General features: G+C 40.5%; 3 protein-coding genes across 3 annotated transcripts in view; 2 read left to right on the forward strand and 1 right to left on the reverse strand.

Annotated features, from left to right (window-relative positions):
• The window catches only part of LOC118405457 (inversin-like), a 15279-nt gene extending 9578 nt beyond the window's left edge, over positions 1 to 5701 (forward strand). Inside the window, exons 12-21 of the mRNA XM_035804959.1 lie at positions 562 to 713; positions 939 to 1019; positions 1698 to 1794; positions 2088 to 2194; positions 2878 to 2995; positions 3148 to 3242; positions 3663 to 3869; positions 4367 to 4501; positions 5052 to 5189; positions 5578 to 5701. Coding sequence (XP_035660852.1) covers positions 562 to 713; positions 939 to 1019; positions 1698 to 1794; positions 2088 to 2194; positions 2878 to 2995; positions 3148 to 3242; positions 3663 to 3869; positions 4367 to 4501; positions 5052 to 5189; positions 5578 to 5701 — 1254 coding nt within the window. The remainder of the gene's footprint in view (positions 1 to 561; positions 714 to 938; positions 1020 to 1697; positions 1795 to 2087; positions 2195 to 2877; positions 2996 to 3147; positions 3243 to 3662; positions 3870 to 4366; positions 4502 to 5051; positions 5190 to 5577) is intronic.
• A 1931-nt stretch (positions 5702 to 7632) lies between these two features.
• LOC118406165 lies at positions 7633 to 8922 on the forward strand. The gene is made up of 3 exons (XM_035806055.1): positions 7633 to 7805; positions 8229 to 8310; positions 8749 to 8922. Exons 1-3 carry the CDS (start codon positions 7656 to 7658, stop codon positions 8871 to 8873), a joined length of 357 nt encoding a protein of 118 aa, XP_035661948.1. The 5' UTR covers positions 7633 to 7655; the 3' UTR covers positions 8874 to 8922.
• Positions 8923 to 11469: 2547 nt separating this feature from the next.
• LOC118405458 lies at positions 11470 to 19215 on the reverse strand. The gene is made up of 7 exons (XM_035804960.1): positions 19128 to 19215; positions 17466 to 17602; positions 16280 to 17032; positions 15724 to 15895; positions 15098 to 15285; positions 12222 to 14436; positions 11470 to 11816 (listed from the first exon to the last, which is right to left on the reverse strand). The coding sequence occupies exons 1-7, from the start codon at positions 19213 to 19215 to the stop codon at positions 11470 to 11472; spliced, it is 3900 nt and encodes a 1299-aa protein (XP_035660853.1).
• Between the last annotated feature and the right edge of the window lie 396 nt (positions 19216 to 19611).

Here is a 19611-nt window from a genome sequence, read left to right on the forward strand (position 1 = left end):
GATTTTCTTTTCTTTTCAATACTTAAAAAAAATGGAACACTTAGAAATTAGTCCACTTTTTCCATGTTTTTTGGGGGGGAGGGACACTACCATTCTTACTATGGTTCATCTGTGAATGTGGCAATATTTATTAAAATAAGTGTATAATATCTTTTATGTCATACCTGTGACGCGAAAACGTTCGATACGGGTGTTCCGGACCGGCTGGTATCTCTCCGTACGGCCCGGGGTTATCACACGGACTCCATTTGAATAAATCGAACTGTTTCGAGTGGGCCGAGTATGGCGCCATCGAAACTTTGAATACCTGATTCGGACGTTGGAACATTACTGTTGCAACAATTTTTTTTTCAAATTTGATCGCCCGACGGCCGAAGGCGGTCGGGCTGGTACCTTGGGCGATACGGAATACACCGTGTTGTATTCTATATTTACCAGCACGGTATATCAATGAATGTGATAGAGATGTTCAAAGTACAGTATTCATTTTATGTTTCTTCCCTCGGCTCGGTACACCTGTGAACAAGGTAAACATTTCACTCCTACTTTGTTTCTCCTCAGCATGGTGCATCAGTGAATGTGGTAGACATGCTGAACTTGACCCCGCTGTTCCGTGCCTGTGAGATGGGTCACACCGAGGTTGTGCAAGTGTTGGTAGAGGGGGGCGCCAACATTGACAGAACGGACAGAGATGGCAGATCACCCTTACACTGGTAAGAAATTTGTTTGTCACAACTTTTAAAGAAAACAGGGAACAGGGAAAGAAGAAAGTCCTACATGTACATCCTACATGTACTATCAAATTTATTCAGGACATTCTGCCAATAATTCATATTCTAAATCGTATAAGCTCTATGTTATTGTTTGAGGTTGATTAAGCACATTTTTATTCCATGAACCAACTTTGACGCAAATGTGGTGCTATGTTCTGTCTTCAGGGCGGCACTGGGAGGCCATGCCCACATTTGTCAACTGCTGATTCAGAGCGGACGAAACCCTGATGTCAAGGACAAGTCGGGGTGAGCTGAAAATTACTCAGATACACCTAAAGTCATTAGCATACCAGACAAAGAAGCGGATGCGGGAGACAATTGTAAATGGAACTAGATTGCCATGAGTTCAATGGACTGATCCTGAATGCCATATCGAACAAATAGAACCCCCTATTCTATTTGGAACACCTCCGTCTAAAACTGTCCCAGTGGAACAGAAATGGCTATTTTTGACGGAGGTGTTCAAAATAGAACCATAATCGAACAGGGGACGGGGTTTTGGAATAGGTCCATTGTTTGATTGATTAAGCCATGGTCCACGGTTCATTGTGCTTGGGGAAAAGAGCTAGCAGAATTTCCCAGCTGCAATGAACCTGTAAATACTCTACATGTAGTGTCTGTCTTCTCCGTCACCACCAGTGGAAGAATAGCTCTTTAGTGAACTACTGTATGTGCAGAAATGTTCTCGGTGGATTTACGTTCGCGGTTTTCGCGTTGGCCATTTCACCGCAAATTTAAAACCACCATGAACATTTTTCCATGGCAGTAAGAGACTACAGTGCATGGTGCTACCGCAAAATTAAAACCACCGCGAAAAGTCCTTTTTTCCCCGCTACCGCGAAATTAAATCTTAAATGCATTTACAGTAAACTGGATCAATATCATTTTCACTATCACTTTGCTCATGTGTCTTCACCTTCCCAGCCGGACCCCCCTGCAGTGTGCTGCCTATGGAGGCTTTATCAACTGTATGGCAGTTCTCATGGAGAACATGGCAGACCCAAACTTACAGGACAAGGAGGTACATACTATTGTCAAGAACATACCAGAAGAATTGATGGGAATGAACGCTGTGTAAATTGGATGGTGTAAAATTTTGTATTGTATTTTTTTGGTGATGCCTTAAGTGTATAAGATTCAGTTTTTCTCCCAACTCTTCTTCTTTGCTTATTTTCCTCACTATACAATGTACTCTGTATTGTCGAAAGGAAAATACACTTTGTAAATACAGGTTTACATTAATTTGAAACATTACAAAACAACAACTTTTATTTACATTTGTATTTATATCTCTGCTGATTTGTACTTCTACAGGGCATGACAGCGCTGCATTGGTCCTGCAGCTCGGGGTACATGGACGCCTGTAAACTCCTGTTACAGTACTCTGCCTTCCCTAACCACATGGAGTTCACTGAGGACAGGTCAGTAGCAAACTCCTGTTACAGTAGTAAACTCCTGTTACAGTACTCAGCCTTCCCTAACCACATGGAGTTTACAGAGGACAGGTCAGTAGTAAACTCCTGTTACAGTACTCCGCTTTCCCTAACCATATGGAGTTCACAGAAGACAGGTGAGTAGTCCTGTTACAGTTACAGCAGTAAACTCCTGTAGTAACTCCTGTTACAGTTAGTAAACTCCTGTTACAGTACTCAGCTTTCCCTAACCACATGGAGTTCACTGAAGACAGGTCAGCAATGTACTATGCCTGGAAAATATAATACTTTACTTTATATTTCATATTGTATCATTTATGTGAAAGAAAATACAAAATGTACACAATCATCAAATACTTCTTTTCTCAACAAAAACAAACTTAGCATTGCCTTTGATTCTAACACATACATCTACCTTTGTTGGGGACAGAAACTAAATGCTTTGACATGGTATTGACACTTCTCAATGTACTATGCACAGAAAACATTATACTTTACTTTAATCTCATATTATATTATTTATGTGATACTTATTTTAGTTTTTCTTAACAAAAACAAACCAAGCAATGCCTTTGATACTAGAACTTTTATACCTTTTGTTGGCGACGGAAACCAAATGTTTTGACATGGTATTGACACTTGTACCTGTCCATTGTATTTCCTGCTGTTAGGTTCACACCACTGGACTATGCACTGCTGGGAGGTCACCACGAGGTGGCACAGTACATGATAGAACAGGGGGCATTATCAATCACTGGGATACAGGATCTGGCTGCTACAAAACTACAGGTATATGTCTTCTCAATTGTATCATATCTAATACATGTAGAAGGGTTGTACACAGATATAGAGGCATGCAGTTGTGAACTTTCTTGTATTGTCTGTTGCCTGGAAGTTCATAAGGTTTATTGATAATCTGAATGACTTGCTGTTTTCCCCAGGCCATGTACAGAGGTTACAGAGTGAGGAAAACCTTCCTGGAGAGGAAAAAGCTGATGCTGAAACATGAACAGCTCAGGAAGGATGCATTAGCTAAGTATGGGACACTACATTTGTATATCTCTATTTCAAATATCAGTTGTATCAGTATGTGGGATGTGTTGATGCACAGTGCAATACTTGCAACACAGTACTTGAAATAAACTACTTGGCATATTTAGATGCACATGTACATGCACAAGAGCTCGGCTTAAAAATAAAACTTTTGAGAAGTAGTGTTTTTAGATTTTTAGATAGTCAATCATGTTCCTCAACTGGAATATATCAACCTAAAAATCCATTTGTGTTAGTCGATTCTGTTGCAGGGTTAAACTGTAAATCTGAACACAAAGGGATGAACAACAAAACCTTCTTTAAACCCGTTAAATGAGGATGTGGATCATATAAGTTGCAGAAAGTTTATGGAATCCTCTATCAGTATCACACATGCATATCTTCTACTATCTCTTTCCAACAGAAAAAGGGCAGAAGAGGAAAGAAGACAGAAGGAGGAGGAAGAAGAACAAAAGGCCCAGGAGGAGAAAGCAGTACCTGTTGCTGTAAAAGAAAAGAAAGTGGAAAAACGAGACAAGGAGCTGGAAACCAAAGACATGGAGCCTGTAAAAGTCAAGGCCACAAACACCAAACAGACAGTTGTCAAGAAAAGACACATGTCCTCTGATAGGTAAGTGTTTGATGTTGTTTTGTTTGTTTTGTTTGAGGTGGTTGGGATATAGTGATGGATAAAGATTTGTGAGAAAGAAGGGAAGGTGAAAATAGCCTTTAAAGGCCACAGCAGTGTCTACCATATTATATTGGAAGTAGAGCCCATTCCTCTCCTTACACCAACTTTTAGCTCCCCAACTGAAGTCAGGTAGTACCTATTTTTACATTTGTTGGAGTAAGGAAAGTCAAGTAAAGTGTATTTCCCAATGACACAACATCAAGCTAAGACTGCCAGGAGTAAAACTCATGACCTGTCTACTAAGAATACATGGGAAGGTAGACTATACAAAAAATGCTTTTGGACTTCAGAAAGCTTTTTTTAGGAAAGCTGTTTTGATTTTTACTTGATCTGGTTGTGATGATGTTTGGATTTTTCCACAATATTCGGAGAAAATGGCAAAAAAGTCTTATTTTTGCTTCTTCAATCTAATAGTTGTCTGTGTTTTCCACCGTTAGTAAACCCAGTCTGGAGCTGTGTCCAGAAGAAATCCTACAGCAGAAAAGACAGGCAGTCCAGCAGGAGAAGGAGAGACTACAGCTGATCCGCAGGAAACAGCATGCTGCAACTGTTATACAGGAGGCATGGAAAAGGTGAGGATATTAGTACATTTGTACAATGTAACTGTTGAAATTAAATGTGCATTTGAGCCTCTCCACTCTTAAATCTTGCATGAATCATCTTCGTGCAACAAGGCCAGGGCTGTCTCTGGGACCCATTCCTCCATCTTACATGTACCTTAGACCTTAGGTTCTCCTGTACCGTAAGACATTTTAAGTTTCACTATCAAGTTTCCATTGACAACTGTCATCCCACCATCCCAGGATGAAAATGTGCTTGTTGGGACAGAAAAAAAATTCACCCCATCTGGCATCTGGCCCCAAAATCTTATCTTTATAACAAAGATCACACCATTGAACTTGCAGAATTGAATAGCCCCCAAAAAAATCATTTAAGCTGATTAAACTAATGTTATTTGTTGACAATATTGTTGCCACTTTATTAGTTCTTTTCTCCATCTCTGTAATACCATTAATGATTGTTTTCAGCTTTTGGATCCATTTTTTTTTTCCTATTGTGTATTTTTTTAATACAAAAAGACGCATTTCATTTTAAGTTCTCATCTTTTGTGTACTCTGACAGGTATAAAGCCAAACGGCCTGACCTGTTCAAGTACACCATGATGGCTGTGGGTGAGAGAAGGAAAGAGTCAGCAGAGGACGAGTGGAAGAGGGAGGTGGCAGCTCTGACTATCCAGCTGGCCTGGAGAAAATACTTCAGGTACAACCATTGATTGATTATGTGTGTGTGTGTGTGTTAGTAGGTGAGTGAGTGAAGTCAATGAGGATGTGAGTGAATGAATAAATTAATGAGTGAGTGAGCAAGTATAGGTGATTGATTGATTGATTGATTGATTGATTGAGTGAGTGAGTGAGTGAGTGAGTGAGTGAGTGAGTGAGTGAGTGAGTGAGTGAGTGAGTGAGTGAGTGAGTGAGAATGTGAGTGAGTGAGAGAGCTCTGTGTTTGGGTTATGTTCAATGGGTTTATTTTCATCTCTATCTGTCAGCATGTAATTACAATATCATAAATGTTTTTTATCCTATTTCATTGTTTTTGATAAGTCATGTTTTCTTTGAATCACATTTCTGTTGTTCTTGTTGTGTACTAGGAGAAAACTCTTGAGGTCGCTGTCCCCCAGACAGAGGAGAATCCTCCACCCCTGGAGCCCGGAGGTCCTGGCAGCTAAACAGAGAACACTGGTGGAGCAAGTCTATGGTATGTGCAATTTGTAGACCAGCCAATGGCCTGTCTTCTCAATTCAATAGTCAAAACTCAGGGGAACACTGGAGAAACATACCCAGCAGAAGAGATCTCCTGTGAATATCTTTTTTTCCCTAGTCAGAGGGTTCATAATGTTTGCTTTGGAGGATACATACCCAAAAGGTTTCCTTATTGCCAATCAGAGACTATGATTCCAATGTATTTCTCATGAGTTTCAATCACTCCTAGGAGGAGAGCATAAGCAGACAGCAGGCTGGCAGGTCCTTGTGTTTCTGTGAAGTCCTAGTTGGTCATGGATATTAGCTATGTTTTCCATTGGGTTTCACATGTGTGTCCTTCAGTCACACATTGTAATCACAATAAAAAAGTGTCCCAGTATGTGTCTACTGTATGACTGAGCTTTGCCAGGGTAATGAGTTTCATTCTGTTTGAAGGAAAGCTACATTATAAGTCTTGCAAATTGTGTTGAAAGATTTTTAGGAGACTCAGTATACGTAGTAATACCATGCTTTTATTTCAGGTGAAGACCAGAACAGGCTGGGCCCCCAGTGGTACCCCACGCCCCCCAAACCTCCCAGGCCTGAGTACATGAAGTACCTACCTTCTCCTGCTGGTAAGGGATCAAATACTCAGTCAAAATGTAGCTTGTTACAAGTTCCAAACATCTAATTAAGGTGTTTTTCAAAGGCACAAATATACATTCTGTCAGAAATATCTTTTAGAAAGGCTTGTATATCATATTATTAGATTAAGTCCTCCCCAGACTATCTGGTGTATAGGGCATTGCCCATCTCTATTTCTATAGCCCTTGTGACACTTGGGCCATAGAACTATGGGGCTAGTCCACATGAAGTGGTGTATGTTCAACTACTTTACCCATGACATTTATGTCATACTTCCATCTCAATCTCCTTGTTACGACTCAGTCGAGGATCAAACCCCTTAACGTTCTGACATTCTGTATTGTGGTCTGTCCCCAGCTGTTTCCTTCAACTATGCAGTGGACATGTTTACTGTAGTCGCTTTTTATGACTCAGCCAGGGATCGATCCCTCAAACCTCTGATCATGACATTCTGTATGTTGGTCTCTCTCCTGCTGTTTCATTGAACTATGCAGTAGACATGTACAAATGTATAACCTGTAGGCCAGTAAACATGGTATCAGCCACCTGCTGAATACTAAGCAGAGAAAACATTATAATTCTACCATTTTTCTTAAATTATGACTCGGGGATCAAACCCCAACCTTCTGACATTCTGTCTTGTGCTCTGTCCCCAGCTGTCTCGTTCAACTATGCAGTGGACATGTATAACCCGTGGGCCAGTAGACATGGGATGTGTTGAATACTAAGCATAGAAAGCATTATGTAGTGCATGTACTACCATTTCCATCTCTGTCAAACCCCTTAACGTGCTGACATTCTGTCTTGTGCTCTGTCCCCAGCTGTTTCGTTCAACTATGCAGTGGACATGTATAACCCGTGGGCCAGTAGACATGGGATGTGTTGAATACTAAGCATAGAAAGCATTATGTAGTGCATGTACTACCATTTCCATCTCTGTCAAACCCCTTAACGTGCTGACATTCTGTCTTGTGCTCTGTCCCCAGCTGTCTCGTTCAACTATGCAGTGGACATGTATAACCCGTGGGCCAGTAGACATGGGATGTGTTGAATACTAAGCATAGAAAGCATTATGTAGTGCATGTACTACCATTTCCATCTCTGTCAAACCCCTTAACGTGCTGACATTCTGTCTTGTGCTCTGTCCCCAGCTGTTTCGTTCAACTATGCAGTGGACATGTATAACCCGTGGGCCAGTAGACATGGGATGTGTTGAATACTAAGCATAGAAAGCATTATGTAGTGCATGTACTACCATTTCCATCTCTGTCAAACCCCTTAACGTGCTGACATTCTGTCTTGTGCTCTGTCCCCAGCTGTCTCGTTCAACTATGCAGTGGACATGTATAACCCGTGGGCCAGTAGACGTGGGATCAGTCGTATGGAGTACGTCCCACCCAACAGCACCCGGGTTGGACGGGAGTTCTCCATTCAGCAGAGCGCCAGGATGAGGGAAACACCGACTTATCCAACCATGAACGGGACCATGGAGGTACAGCTGCATGCAAAATTATTCACCCCCTTCACATTTTGGCTATTTTGGCAAAATCAGGAGCATTACAACAGCATACTGGTACTAAATCATATAAGTGGTGAACAGATAGTAAATTACAATCTGATTCCAGATCAAAAGTTAAAATTTATTTCATAGTTCGTCCAAAATCACAACTTTCACACAAAAAGCAGGTTGCAAAATTTATTTATACCATTTCCCTATACATAACTCATTAACAATGTCTCCGGGTGAATAATAGTCTGGATTATACACGTCACCTTATATGGTGTAATTGATCACAAGACTTTAGATGACCAATGATTGTGAAGTATGCATAGTTGGTGAGTGTTGATAAGTGAAAGAACAAGTTTTTTTTTCAGCCTTTCTTTTTTGATACTTAGAGAGATTTCTGTCTTCCAGTGGGACCCATATGTTACCTTTGGCAGTGGTGGCTCCCAGAGACTAGGGGGGACAGGACAGAGTATGGAATGGGACATGTTTGGTGAGTTATACAAAACTACACATAAAAACATGGCTTGGTACTCTTAAAATCACTTTTCATGAAGAACCAGCTTTATTGACACAACAAAAAGGACAGTGCCTTTTGTGTGGGGGCAACTATAAAGTACAAAATAGGGAATTAATCTTAAAATTCTACTCGTTGAACAATATAGGATATCAAACTTCAATCTCTTCAAACAATCATGTGGGGCTAGATGCGTCATTACCTTTTCCAGTAAACTATCTTTTCCATATTTACTTAATATATATATTATATGTTAGCACTGTGAAGGTTGTCAGATCTTAAGATATATTCACATCTACTTGTGGTATTGAGTTTCTTGAAATCTGTTACATTTCAGGAAAGCCAGGACTTATCTATTTCTACTATGACAAAGGTGTTTTGAATTTCTTTACAACTTGCTGTCTTTCCCTTCAGTGGGGGATTTCCGTAACGTGAGCCTGTTGGATTCCATCCGGACAGACCAGTATTCCTACAACCTGCGGCAGTCCCAACCCTTCCCCGGCCAGCTACATCCCTACCAGTATCACCAGGAGTTCTGAGATCAAAGCTGCCTCCGCCCCTGAGGAGTTGCCAAAAAAATACCAACAAGTCTACTGCTCTCTACATCCTTGTTACATTCTTGTTGTGTTGTTGTTGTTGTTGTTTTTTTTTGTTATTCTTATTGTTATTGGGTGAGCCAATTGCTCTCCTTTCACAACCGGGGGATGGCACCGAATATCAGCTAAGCTGCCTGGGTTTGCCTTGTGTTGCATTGTCTGCAACTTCAATAAATCTAAATCTAAATTGCAAGGGCTAAATTGTAAGGGTCTGTAATGGCAACCAGTGCACAGTACCAAGACAATACTGGTCAGTCAGTGCCTATACAGTACCCAGTGACTTAAGTGACATTAACCAGTGCACAGTACCTAGTGACTTGAATGGCACCCAGTACACAGTGCCTTACATTTTGTAAGTCACTTCAATACAATAGTATTTGCCCCAGTTGCAGCCAGCAAACTGTAAGAATATGAACCATTCACACACACTAACAGACTGTAAGGGCCCATCTGAGTAACAAGGCTGTGGTAAGGTACTGGAGGTACATCCTGGAAGACGGGACTCAATTTTTACATTCCTCCAAAAGATGGTGCAGCTCCAACCAGAATACCCATCTCCTGAGGCTTGAAACGGCGTCTCGCAGTTACCAACTGATTGGAACTAGCTCCACTGTAAAGCTGCTACCAGTTGAGCTACAGGGACATCCTTTTGCAGTAGAGCATCAAGTTACTCTCCAAGCATACATGTAGGTTCATGGGGAAAACCATGACCTTTTCTTATGGTGGGGCTAGCTTATAGAAAAGACGGCATATAAGAAAAAGGTCATGATTTTCCCTATCAACCACTGCTTGAAGAGTAGCGTTAAGTAAGAAATAATAAGCAGGTCTTATCGCTTTGTTTTGTATTGCTTTGCTTTGTTTCGTGAATTGTTGTTTTGTTTTGTTGTTTTGGTTTGTCAAAGACCCTGCAAACTGGCAAGGAATTGTGGGTCCATTTCATCTCAGGAGCTACCAAATGATAGCTACATGGGGGTGGTCAGGGTCAAACTTCGTCTGACTTGACAAGGAAGGATACAGAAAATGAAATTTGTGGCAGTACTTAAGCATTGGTGCCTTCCTATATATAAATGATATCTGCCATCTTGCAATGCTGAAATTTATTATTACATATTTAAGTTTTTGTGATTCTTCAGAGAATGATTATGATAAGTACAATATTATTCAAATGGCCATTCCACTATTTATATAGATAAAGAAGCCATAATTACTTGTAATTTTTCTTATGCTTTGCTGTGCAATTAGTTAATTGCTTTGATTTTATAATTGTGGCAGGCGTAACAAATTTTATAAAGAGATTTTAAAACCTACATGTACTTCGCTATCCACAACTAACAACTTGGAGGTCAAGGGACTAGGTAGGTAGGTAGGCAGGTTTCCACGTGATACTGCCCGTAAATACGGCCGTAATTATGATCGTATTTACGGCGTGTTCACGATTACGAAAACCAAAATTTACGGTAAAGTTTACCATGCTGGTACTGTATGTCCAGACTAGCTTTTGGTCCAAGTCTATGGAAAACAGACTACCAAATATTACTGTATTATAGGTCACATGAAAAGTATTTTTATACTTGTCAAGTCTCTATATATCTTGTACATACAAATATAATGTATCTTATACATTCCACACTAGATATTTAGGAGTTAAAAACATATGAAGATTCTTCAGGTTGGATACCAGGGACTGACCAAATGCATTTTTAGCATTACCAAAGTGCCTCAGGTTTCTGAAGTTGCTGTGAAGATTATTTTGTGAAAGTGAAAAGTGAAAGTAATTGTCGATCCCTTCTAGCTCAATGAAGAGCGAATTACTGTAAATGCAGAAACTTTTTGTTGGTGGCTTAATGTTCATGGTTTTTGCCGCAAATTTAAACTATTGCAAACATTTTTATATGGTAGTAAGAGACTACAGTTCATGGTGCTACCACGAAATAAAACCACTGCAAAAGGTCCATTTTCCAGATACCGCGAACGCGAACTTAAATGCATTTACAGTATTCTTCCTCTGGTTGTGATAAAGAAGACAGATGCTATTTACACAGTTTTTGCAGGTTCATTGTGCCAGGAAAATTTGCCCTAGCCTTTTTGTGGTTCCTGATAGATTTTGTATATTTCTATTCCATACCTTTTGCTCTGTGTAATAGATATGTAATAGGTTTGATAATATTTGCAGAAATATGTACAGCAATATTGCTCTATTCTTCCAGCAATAAAGATATAGACTTATCTTTTTGTTTTTGCTTTATTAAATGCTGCAAACAATAAAAATTATGATGTTAGTATTTGGGGCAAGATTACAAGACATTATGTTGAAGTACACATCTCTAATTGAAAGGTTTAAACTTGAATTATCATTTTCCAAATTACCTAAACTGTTAGATGTCCTTTTAAGTATAATAGTTGTACTTAGTACACTATGAAATAAGCCAGCCTTTTATAATTTTACATCATAAACACGTGTACATGTACTCGGTATTACAGTGAGTAGGAACATACACATGTGTATGGACATGAGTTATGACTATAGACATTATAACTTTCATGTTTTACTGCTAGGTTCATCCAAAACACCTTTCCTCTTTTGAATGTCTATCACTCTATCAAAGTAGGCCAAAGCAGTCCTCAAGTCTTCCTTTGCTTCATACGCATACCCCAAATTGGTTAGCACTTCTTCCAAACTAGTATGTGTGCCATCCTTCCCATACAGCCCCTCCAGTATCTGTAGAGACTCTGTGAAGTGCTCTATTGCCTTTGTGATGTTTCCTTCCTGGAGTGTTGCTGCACCCAGGTTGCCCAGTGCGGTAGCGACGGAGTGGTGGTTGTGACCGTGAACTTGCCTCGCTGCTGTGAGAGACTCTTGCAGAAACGACATGGCTCGATCGTCCCCTGAAACCCAAGTAGAAACTTCTGTGTTAAACAGGCAAACAAGAAAAGGGAAAGAAGGAAAATTGACAAATTTGAATCATCTGACACCATTTAAAATCTGTAATTAGTAAAAAATCCAGGCAGTAGCTTCTCACCAATTTTATCTGAAGTACCATAATAGTACCAAGTAGTGAAGCATATTACACACACTACAACTTGTCAGGCTGTTTTGTATTCAATGACATACTCGTAAGCTCATAGTGCACATTTTCAAATCAGTACCCCCTCAGTCACATTTTGAATTCCAGTAAATCCAGTAGGGGATATAGCTGATCAAAGCCCATGGAGGACACTGGCTTTTACAGCCAAACCGGCCAGCTGGGCATTGGTTCAGAAGTGTGGCTCTAGCATGTATGATATCCATACCTGAAAGGACACAGGTTACTCCCAGCTCTCCCAATATAGTTGCCTCCTCTGCTGTATAGGACTGTGACAAGGCCAACGCTTCTTTATTCTCAGATTTTTGGACAGACTTTGCCTCTTCGTCCTTTCCATTTGTTGCATCCTTACCCCCTGCAGTGTGGGACTGTGATAACAATGCCAGCCCATCTTCCTCTGATTTTTGCACAGACTTTGCCTCTTCGTCCTTTCCAATCGCTACATTCTCATCTCCATGGTAACGTTTATTCCTCACCGCATCTAACGCTTCCATCAACAGAGCTGTCGCCTCCCTTACATCCCCTCCCTCCATCATCACTTTTGCCAGGTTTCTGTATAGCTTGATGATGTCATGATTTAAGAACCCTGAGATGGACTTGAACATTGATATTGCTTCTTCGAGATGCACACGGCCTTGAGAATTGTCCCCAAGACGGCAAAGGCAGCTTCCTATACCTCCCAAGGCTGCTGCAATGTCGAGACTCTTATCACTGGATGGGCTGATCTCTCGAAACATTTCCAAAGCTTCTTGGTACTTTGTTTTAGCTATTTCAAATCGTTCAAGCTTGTGCAAAGCAGATGCTATGTTGTGCAGGGACTTGGCAATACACGGGTGGGATGTATTCCTGAATATTCTCTTCTGCATTTCATAAGCTTCCTTGAACAATGACAGGCCTTGCTGGAATTCTTCTGGCCTGTTGAGACAGTTTTTCCCCATGTTAGTTAACGACTCTGCAATATCCAGGTTGTCAGTGTCCTCTCCATAAACAGTTCTTCTGATGAGGAGTGCTTGTGTGTTGAGCTGTTGTGCGTGAGCAAAATCACCTAGGTTACGTTTCATAGCTGCTAGACCATCCAAGGTGGTTGCTATTTCCGGATGCATCGCTCCCTTACCAAAAACAATTTCTTTGATCTGCAAGGAGCTCCAAAAAGCCGACGTTGCAGCAGAGATGTTGCCAATGTCCCTGTATGCAGAGCCAAGGTTGTGCAACGTTGCGGCTATGAACGGATGTGCTCTGCTGTCACCGTAGATGTTCTGTTCAATCGTAAGTGCTTCGGTGTAGCACTGTACTGCTTTAGTGTACAGGCCTTCAGTCTGGTAAGCATCTCCCATGTTGTTGAGGACCACAGCAACCCTTGGATTCCCCTGTCTCTGTTTCTTACCCCCTCCATCAAGGGACAAAGCTTCTTCAAAACGAGAAATGGCTTCTGCATACTTTCCTGAGCTCCGTAAAGCACAAGCAAGGTTGTTTAGTACCACAGTTTGGGATAAATCTGATTCTGGGTCTTCTTGTTTTCTCAGTTCCTCCAAGACGTCTTCAAAGCATCTTGAGGCTTCCTGAAGGTGACCATTCTGATGGTGTGCTTGTCCGAGAAAGTTTGTAATGGAGATCCTGTCTTTTCTTGAGCATATCTTCTGATCTGCGAGATTTTGAAAACACGTGACTGCACCTGTGTAGTCTCCAAGGTGGTACAGCACCTGACCAATAAGAATCCTTGAAAGCCTTGCATCGTCTTCATTACTTTCAGCGATGTGCTTTTCCAAGCAAGCCTTGGCGTCTTGGTACTGGAGAAGGCGCATGTGCACTAGAGCTCGATTCTTGAATGTACTGTCGTAAAAATCTTCTCTTTTTAAGGCCTTTTGAATCAGTGTATTTGGTGTAACCTCCAATGTGGAACTCATCTCTTCAATAGACGTTCTTGAGAACAATCTCTCCATGCATTCTTCCAGAGGCAACACTGTTTGGAAAAAGCGGAAGAGAATAGCGGGAGATTCCATACCAAAGATGTCTGGTGCAGGTTTTGCTTTGTTTTTGTCACTTTTCTGTCCATCTGATGTCTCCCATGATGCCTTGGATAGTGTGGAGATGTTGTCTTTTTGGCCCTTATTTGACAGGTATGTTTGCAAGCGCAGCTGTGTTGCAATACTTACAGCCATCTTCAGGTTATGCTCAGCCTCTGCGTTTATCACTCCTTTTCTTCTCAAAGCCTGGACAATTTCCCAAGAAGACTTCTCCTTTATTCCGAAGAAAAGCCCAAGAGAGCTGAGAAGAATGCTTGGCATTCGGTAGATCTCTTTCTTGACTTGGAACAGCTTCCCTGCAGACAGCATGCCGCTTAAGTCGGTCTTGAACTCTTGGAGAGATGCCGGCAGGTTTGTGGTTGCCCTACGCATGCCTAACGTGGTCCCAGACTGGTCAGCCTGTTTAAAAAACAATGTCTAATAATATGACAAGAAGCATCTTATATACGCAGGCATGAATATGGTATATTTGCCGTTATGATAATATTATACTGAAAGCATTTCTTGGGGTTAAGCAAATCAAACAAAACTGTAGAAACTAGAATGTGTTTCACAAAGATGCACTAGAAAACAAACTAGGATATTTTGCCCCAAGAACAAAAGAATATACATGTGTATAAAATGTATATATCAACAAAACATTAAACATTGCAGTTATGAAACACCAGGTCATTAACAGCAACAAAGTCAAAGAACGATAGATTAATCATTAAGCATTCTTGGAGTTAAAAAAAAGAAATACCCATAACTTACATTAATCTGGTTAAACCAAGAGTGCTTCTACTGAATACCAGAAGCAGTCACGCAAACTGGTTATGATTTTGGAAACGGTCAGACATTTCAGGTAGTATCAATGACTTTTTTGTCAGCAGTGACGATGCTCCCTAAAAATCCAAAACCATATCCAGTTGCATGAGTAACTGCTTTTTGGCGTGTCCTATTACCTGGCTGTCTAACACTCATCAAAGTACCAAGAATTAAGCTGGTGTGTTATGCCAAAGGTTATACCAGCTATATAGCTAAAGATACAGATACAGAAGAATGCTTCTCTTCAATTTACCTGTTGAAACAGTATGTCATGGAGGAGGGTTTCGTAGTCTTCCACGAGTGAAGGGTCGCCATGGATCAAGGTGACACAGGTGAGCACCTCCCTCAGGTGGGACCAGTCCAGGGCCCGGGGGTCGGTCTGTAAGGCTGCCATCTCTGATGGCGTCAGGATCAGGTCCTTCAACTGGTCATCGGTCACTCCTAGAATAATATTGTATTGGTGGTTGCAGAGCATTTTTATTTGACATCATTGATGTGTCAGTACATGTAAATAGTGTCCCTCTTTTCCTTACACTGAATAATAACTCAGGGATTTTTTTTCAGGGATTTAAAGGTTTTCTTTTTAAAAAATGTGTTTGTTTTTTCTGGCAAATGTACATATTTATGGTGCAGAACATGATAGCCCTGTCCTTGGTGCTGAACTGTGTCAAATCACAACTGACCAATGAAAGTACTATTTTACTTTGATTGGCAGTTCTAACAGCTTATGGAGAATATGGTCGGTATAAAATTCATGTGTTAACCAAATGTTTGTTTGTTTGTTTGAATGTTTATTTATTCATGAGAAGCTCAAATCAGGCTGATTTTCATTGAGGCCTTATGTCAAAGCAGCTGTTACAAAGTAAGATATTAGCATACCTTGTTCCCTACCCAGGGGAGTTTTGCTCGCCCATGGCATGGCTCCGTCAAACGCAAACCCTCGCGGAGTCAGGCTGTCATGGTACCAGTCATCCAGAGGGTTGGGACTTGTGAAGTCGTTTAAGGATTTCACCCCCACAGCCGGTAGAATGGTTTCACCCAAGTTTAGAACCTTAGAAAGACATGGATGATACATTTTTATTTCTTTGAGTGGCAGTTTATGATATAACTTTCAAATATTTAGTCTGAAATTGTCAAAACGTATTAAGCATAATTATTGGCAGTCTGCAAACAATTTCATTCCACCAAAATTTAAAACAATTTTAATACAATATAATCGTCAAACTTTACATAGGCTCAAATAAGAGTTACATATTTGATGTCTGAAAATGGCCAAAAAGGACATTGTATCAATTCTGAGCAGATCTACTGTACAGTTCTTGAGAATACATGTAACCACATGTGTGCCAAATTTTAGACAAATCTGCATAATTTTTCTGCTATATCGTTGCACTAAATAGCTACATGGTCTGAAAGGCCTGAGCTACACACTTACCTTAAGGTGCAGATACCGTGTCAGCACTGTGAGGTACCTCCTGACATCATCAGTATTGCTCCCTTCCTGTACCAAGATGGCGAACTCCAGGTCCGAGTACGGCGTCATCTCCTCTCTCGCCAGCGACCCCAGCCCTACCACGGCGTACCTCACATCGCCGGGAGGGGCCCCGACAACACTCACACACTCCTTCAGGAGGTCTCTCACATACGTTTTCATGTCCTCTGCTATCTTGCGGTAAAGGTCTCTCACTGCAGTTCCTTGGGCGAGTTCTTGTTGCTTTCTTTCCTCGTCACTTTGGTCGCTTGCAAAGTTATGGGATTTCTTTGCAATGGTGTTGAGTTTTGTTTCACATTCAGATCTTATTTGCAAAAGTTTCTTCTTGTGTTCTTCTACGTTATCCAACTGAAAGGCTTCACTAGAAATTTCTACACCTGTTACGTCGGTCACAAAAAGGATTTCTATCTCCTGCAGCAACGCTTTAACATGATCTTTGCTATCCTGTACTTGGACTATGTCAGGGGATGCACCTTGCAGCTGCAGTTCCATATCTCGTACACCAGGGGGCACTCTTGCACTACTATTCTCATTTCTATCATTTTGAAATGATGATGGTATGTCTGGATCATGCTTGGTTGCATGGTGGTCCGAAACATCGTCAATTCTGGTGAGGGCGGCATTTAGAAGAGCGGATGCCTTTATAAGAGCATTATGGTCTTTTGGATGCGACAGCTCTCCCTGCTTTTTGTACACCTACATGTATAGAGAAGAAAAACGGTCACTAATGTTATCAATACAGAGATGATACTGTTATATGTGAAGTCTAAGATGAGCTTCAAAGGATTTCAAATCATTTTGTCTCTCTCAGTTTTCCAGGTCTAATTCTTATATACAATTACAAACATAACCTTCTTGGCAAAAGTAATAAAGCAGATCTTCGGATAGGATACTAGATAGTCTTATAAATACATGTACTTCACATTTGTTTTGTTTTTTTGCAAGATTAATGTTTCTAATGTTTTACCTGCTCCTGAAGTATGCATAAAACTGAGCCCTATCCTTACATCTGCTTGGAGATTACTGTAGAATTTTGTAGATAAGTTGTTTAAGGCAAATCAGTAAAATTCTACTGATGTATACATTTTGAACAGTGTATCTTTATATGCATACTGCCTAGTTGACTAACCTCTCCCAGTTTCAGTAGACAGACAATCTCCCTGTCTGTACTCTCCCCCGTGGCCAGTCTGAGAGCAGCAGCGAAACTCTTCTCTGCCTGGTAAAGGTTACCAATTTCTAGCTGCTGAGTCCCTGTCTTCAGATGTTCTAAATAAACATAAACACAAGCTTGTCTATTAAAAATGCAAGTTGATAAAAAGTTGTACATAATCAATAAATGTTAAATACAGTTAACAAAGTAGTTGTATGTAAATATACATAAACACAGATTTTGCATTTTGAGACATAGGAATAAATTTTTATGCAGTTTCTGATGGGGTTGCTAGAGGTGCATTATATACAATGTAAATTACCCCCCAACTCATAAAAGATCATAAAATGCTTTATCCCTAGGACCTAGCATCAATTCATTAGATTTGCACCAAGAAAAGACATTCACATTGCAAAAGGTATAGTAGGACAGGTTCTTTAGAATCCATATTACTGTAAATGCAGAAATGGTCGCGGTGGATTAATATTCGCGGTTTTCGCGGCGGCCGCTTCACCGCGAATTTAAAACCACCGCAAACATTTTTCCATAAGGCCACACCAATTTAATTTCTTGGTTCACGAATTTTTTCATAAAAAATATGGAGCGAGAGGGCGAAATAAAAATAAAAATAAAAATTGTAAAATGGTTGGGGTAAAGTGAATGGCTAATCCAAAACATAAAGAAAAAAAGTTTTCAGCTTGAAAAAAGTACAAAAACACTATTATTGTACAGTAACAGCACCTGTACCCACACTTTAAGGAGCTTATTAATTATAATATAAAGGCCAATTTGCTACACCAGAAAGTTGGTGAATGGTTTCATTAATGGCGAAAATTTGCTGAGTGGTAATTTTTATTTTTCATTTTTTTTTTCCAAAAAATAGGAGCGAGCGAATCCGTGAACCAAGAAATTAAATCGGTGTGGCCTAACAGTATAAAGAGACTACAATGCATGGTGCTACTGCGAAATTAAAACCACCGCAAAAAGTCCATTTTCCCGCTACCGCGAAATTAAATCCCCGCGAACTTAAATGCATTTACAGTATCTTTAACCGGGTATACGACCCCGTCCTCGGTAGAAACGATTCTCCCCTGATGAAACTTTCCCGTTGTCCCCTTTAAGGCTTTACCACAACGAAACTTCCCCAACACGTCATCATATAACAAGTGCCTAAAACATTGTCCCGCCGACATTGTAGATGGTGAAAACAAATATTCGCTATTTACATGACACTATATACATGATGTGAACATTTAATGGCACATATTCTGTTTGTCATCAAAGAATACGAACTCAAACAACTAGGGTCAAAGGTCTGAAAACCGGGTGCCGCACCCTGTTTTCGTTTTCGGGAGGCCCTTACACATGTACAAAAGTTTGCTGTCAAAATGACGCCCCTTCCTTAAACTCACCATTCATAAAGAGAGAGCCTTTGGAGCTTGTAGAAGCGTATTTGTCTATAAATCAAATTCATTATAAATTTGGCATTTGTTTGATCCTTTAATAATAAAGGGCCCTTAAACTATCTGGGACCGTGTCATGTTTTTACTGTGACATGTGGATTTCGCTTCAAAATCAACATAGACTTCGCTTCTTAACGCATTCTTAAACGTATACTTAAAGGACCTTTGGCCCACAAACCTTCAAATTCAGATGTAGAGAAGTCTTCAGGGTGTGAAAGTCCCGGTTTTGTCCCGTTACTTGTTTGGGACAGCTGATCGGCAGCCATCTTGGACTCTTCAGGGGACCCACCACTAGTTACCGAGGGGGGAGGTGTTCACGACAAGCATGCACGTCTCTTAAGTATAGCCTCGTGCAATAAAGACAAGTCTATATTTGGATGCCGTCATTATCATTAAGTGCAAAATGTATTCGAAAATGTAGACTAGATCATGCTAGCATAGCTTAAGTAAAACGTGGAAGGACTTTCGTTTTCGAGCGATATCTTGAATGGTGCTATAGTTGCGTTAGTAGTTCAGGCATGTCGTTACTGCCTTAGGGGGGATATTCTGTTCAACGAGAGAGGATCTGTTAAGAAACAAATCGGGAATTTTTTAACACATTTTTATTGATGGCATGGTACAAAGTTGGTAACGTTACGTTATGACGTACTAAGTACGGTATT

The sequence above is a fragment of the Branchiostoma floridae genome, chromosome 18, assembly GCF_000003815.2.
Source record: "Branchiostoma floridae strain S238N-H82 chromosome 18, Bfl_VNyyK, whole genome shotgun sequence".
Lineage (NCBI taxonomy): Eukaryota > Metazoa > Chordata > Leptocardii > Amphioxiformes > Branchiostomatidae > Branchiostoma > Branchiostoma floridae.

Excerpts from the sequence above, each read along its gene's own strand:
- LOC118406165 (XM_035806055.1), top strand. The coding sequence starts at position 7,656 with ATGTATAACCCGTGGGCCAGTAGACGTGGGATCAGTCGTATGGAGTAC. Across the intron at positions 7,806-8,228 it reads CCATGAACGGGACCATGGAG|TGGGACCCATATGTTACCTT; the intron begins GTACAGCTGCAT and ends TCTGTCTTCCAG. Across the intron at positions 8,311-8,748 it reads TATGGAATGGGACATGTTTG|TGGGGGATTTCCGTAACGTG; the intron begins GTGAGTTATACA and ends CTTTCCCTTCAG.
- LOC118405458 (XM_035804960.1), bottom strand. The coding sequence starts at position 19,215 with ATGGCTGCCGATCAGCTGTCCCAAACAAGTAACGGGACAAAACCGGGA. Across the intron at positions 17,033-17,465 it reads GTCTACTGAAACTGGGAGAG|GTGTACAAAAAGCAGGGAGA; the intron begins GTTAGTCAACTA and ends CTATACATGTAG. Across the intron at positions 14,437-15,097 it reads ATGACATACTGTTTCAACAG|GCTGACCAGTCTGGGACCAC; the intron begins GTAAATTGAAGA and ends TTTTTTAAACAG.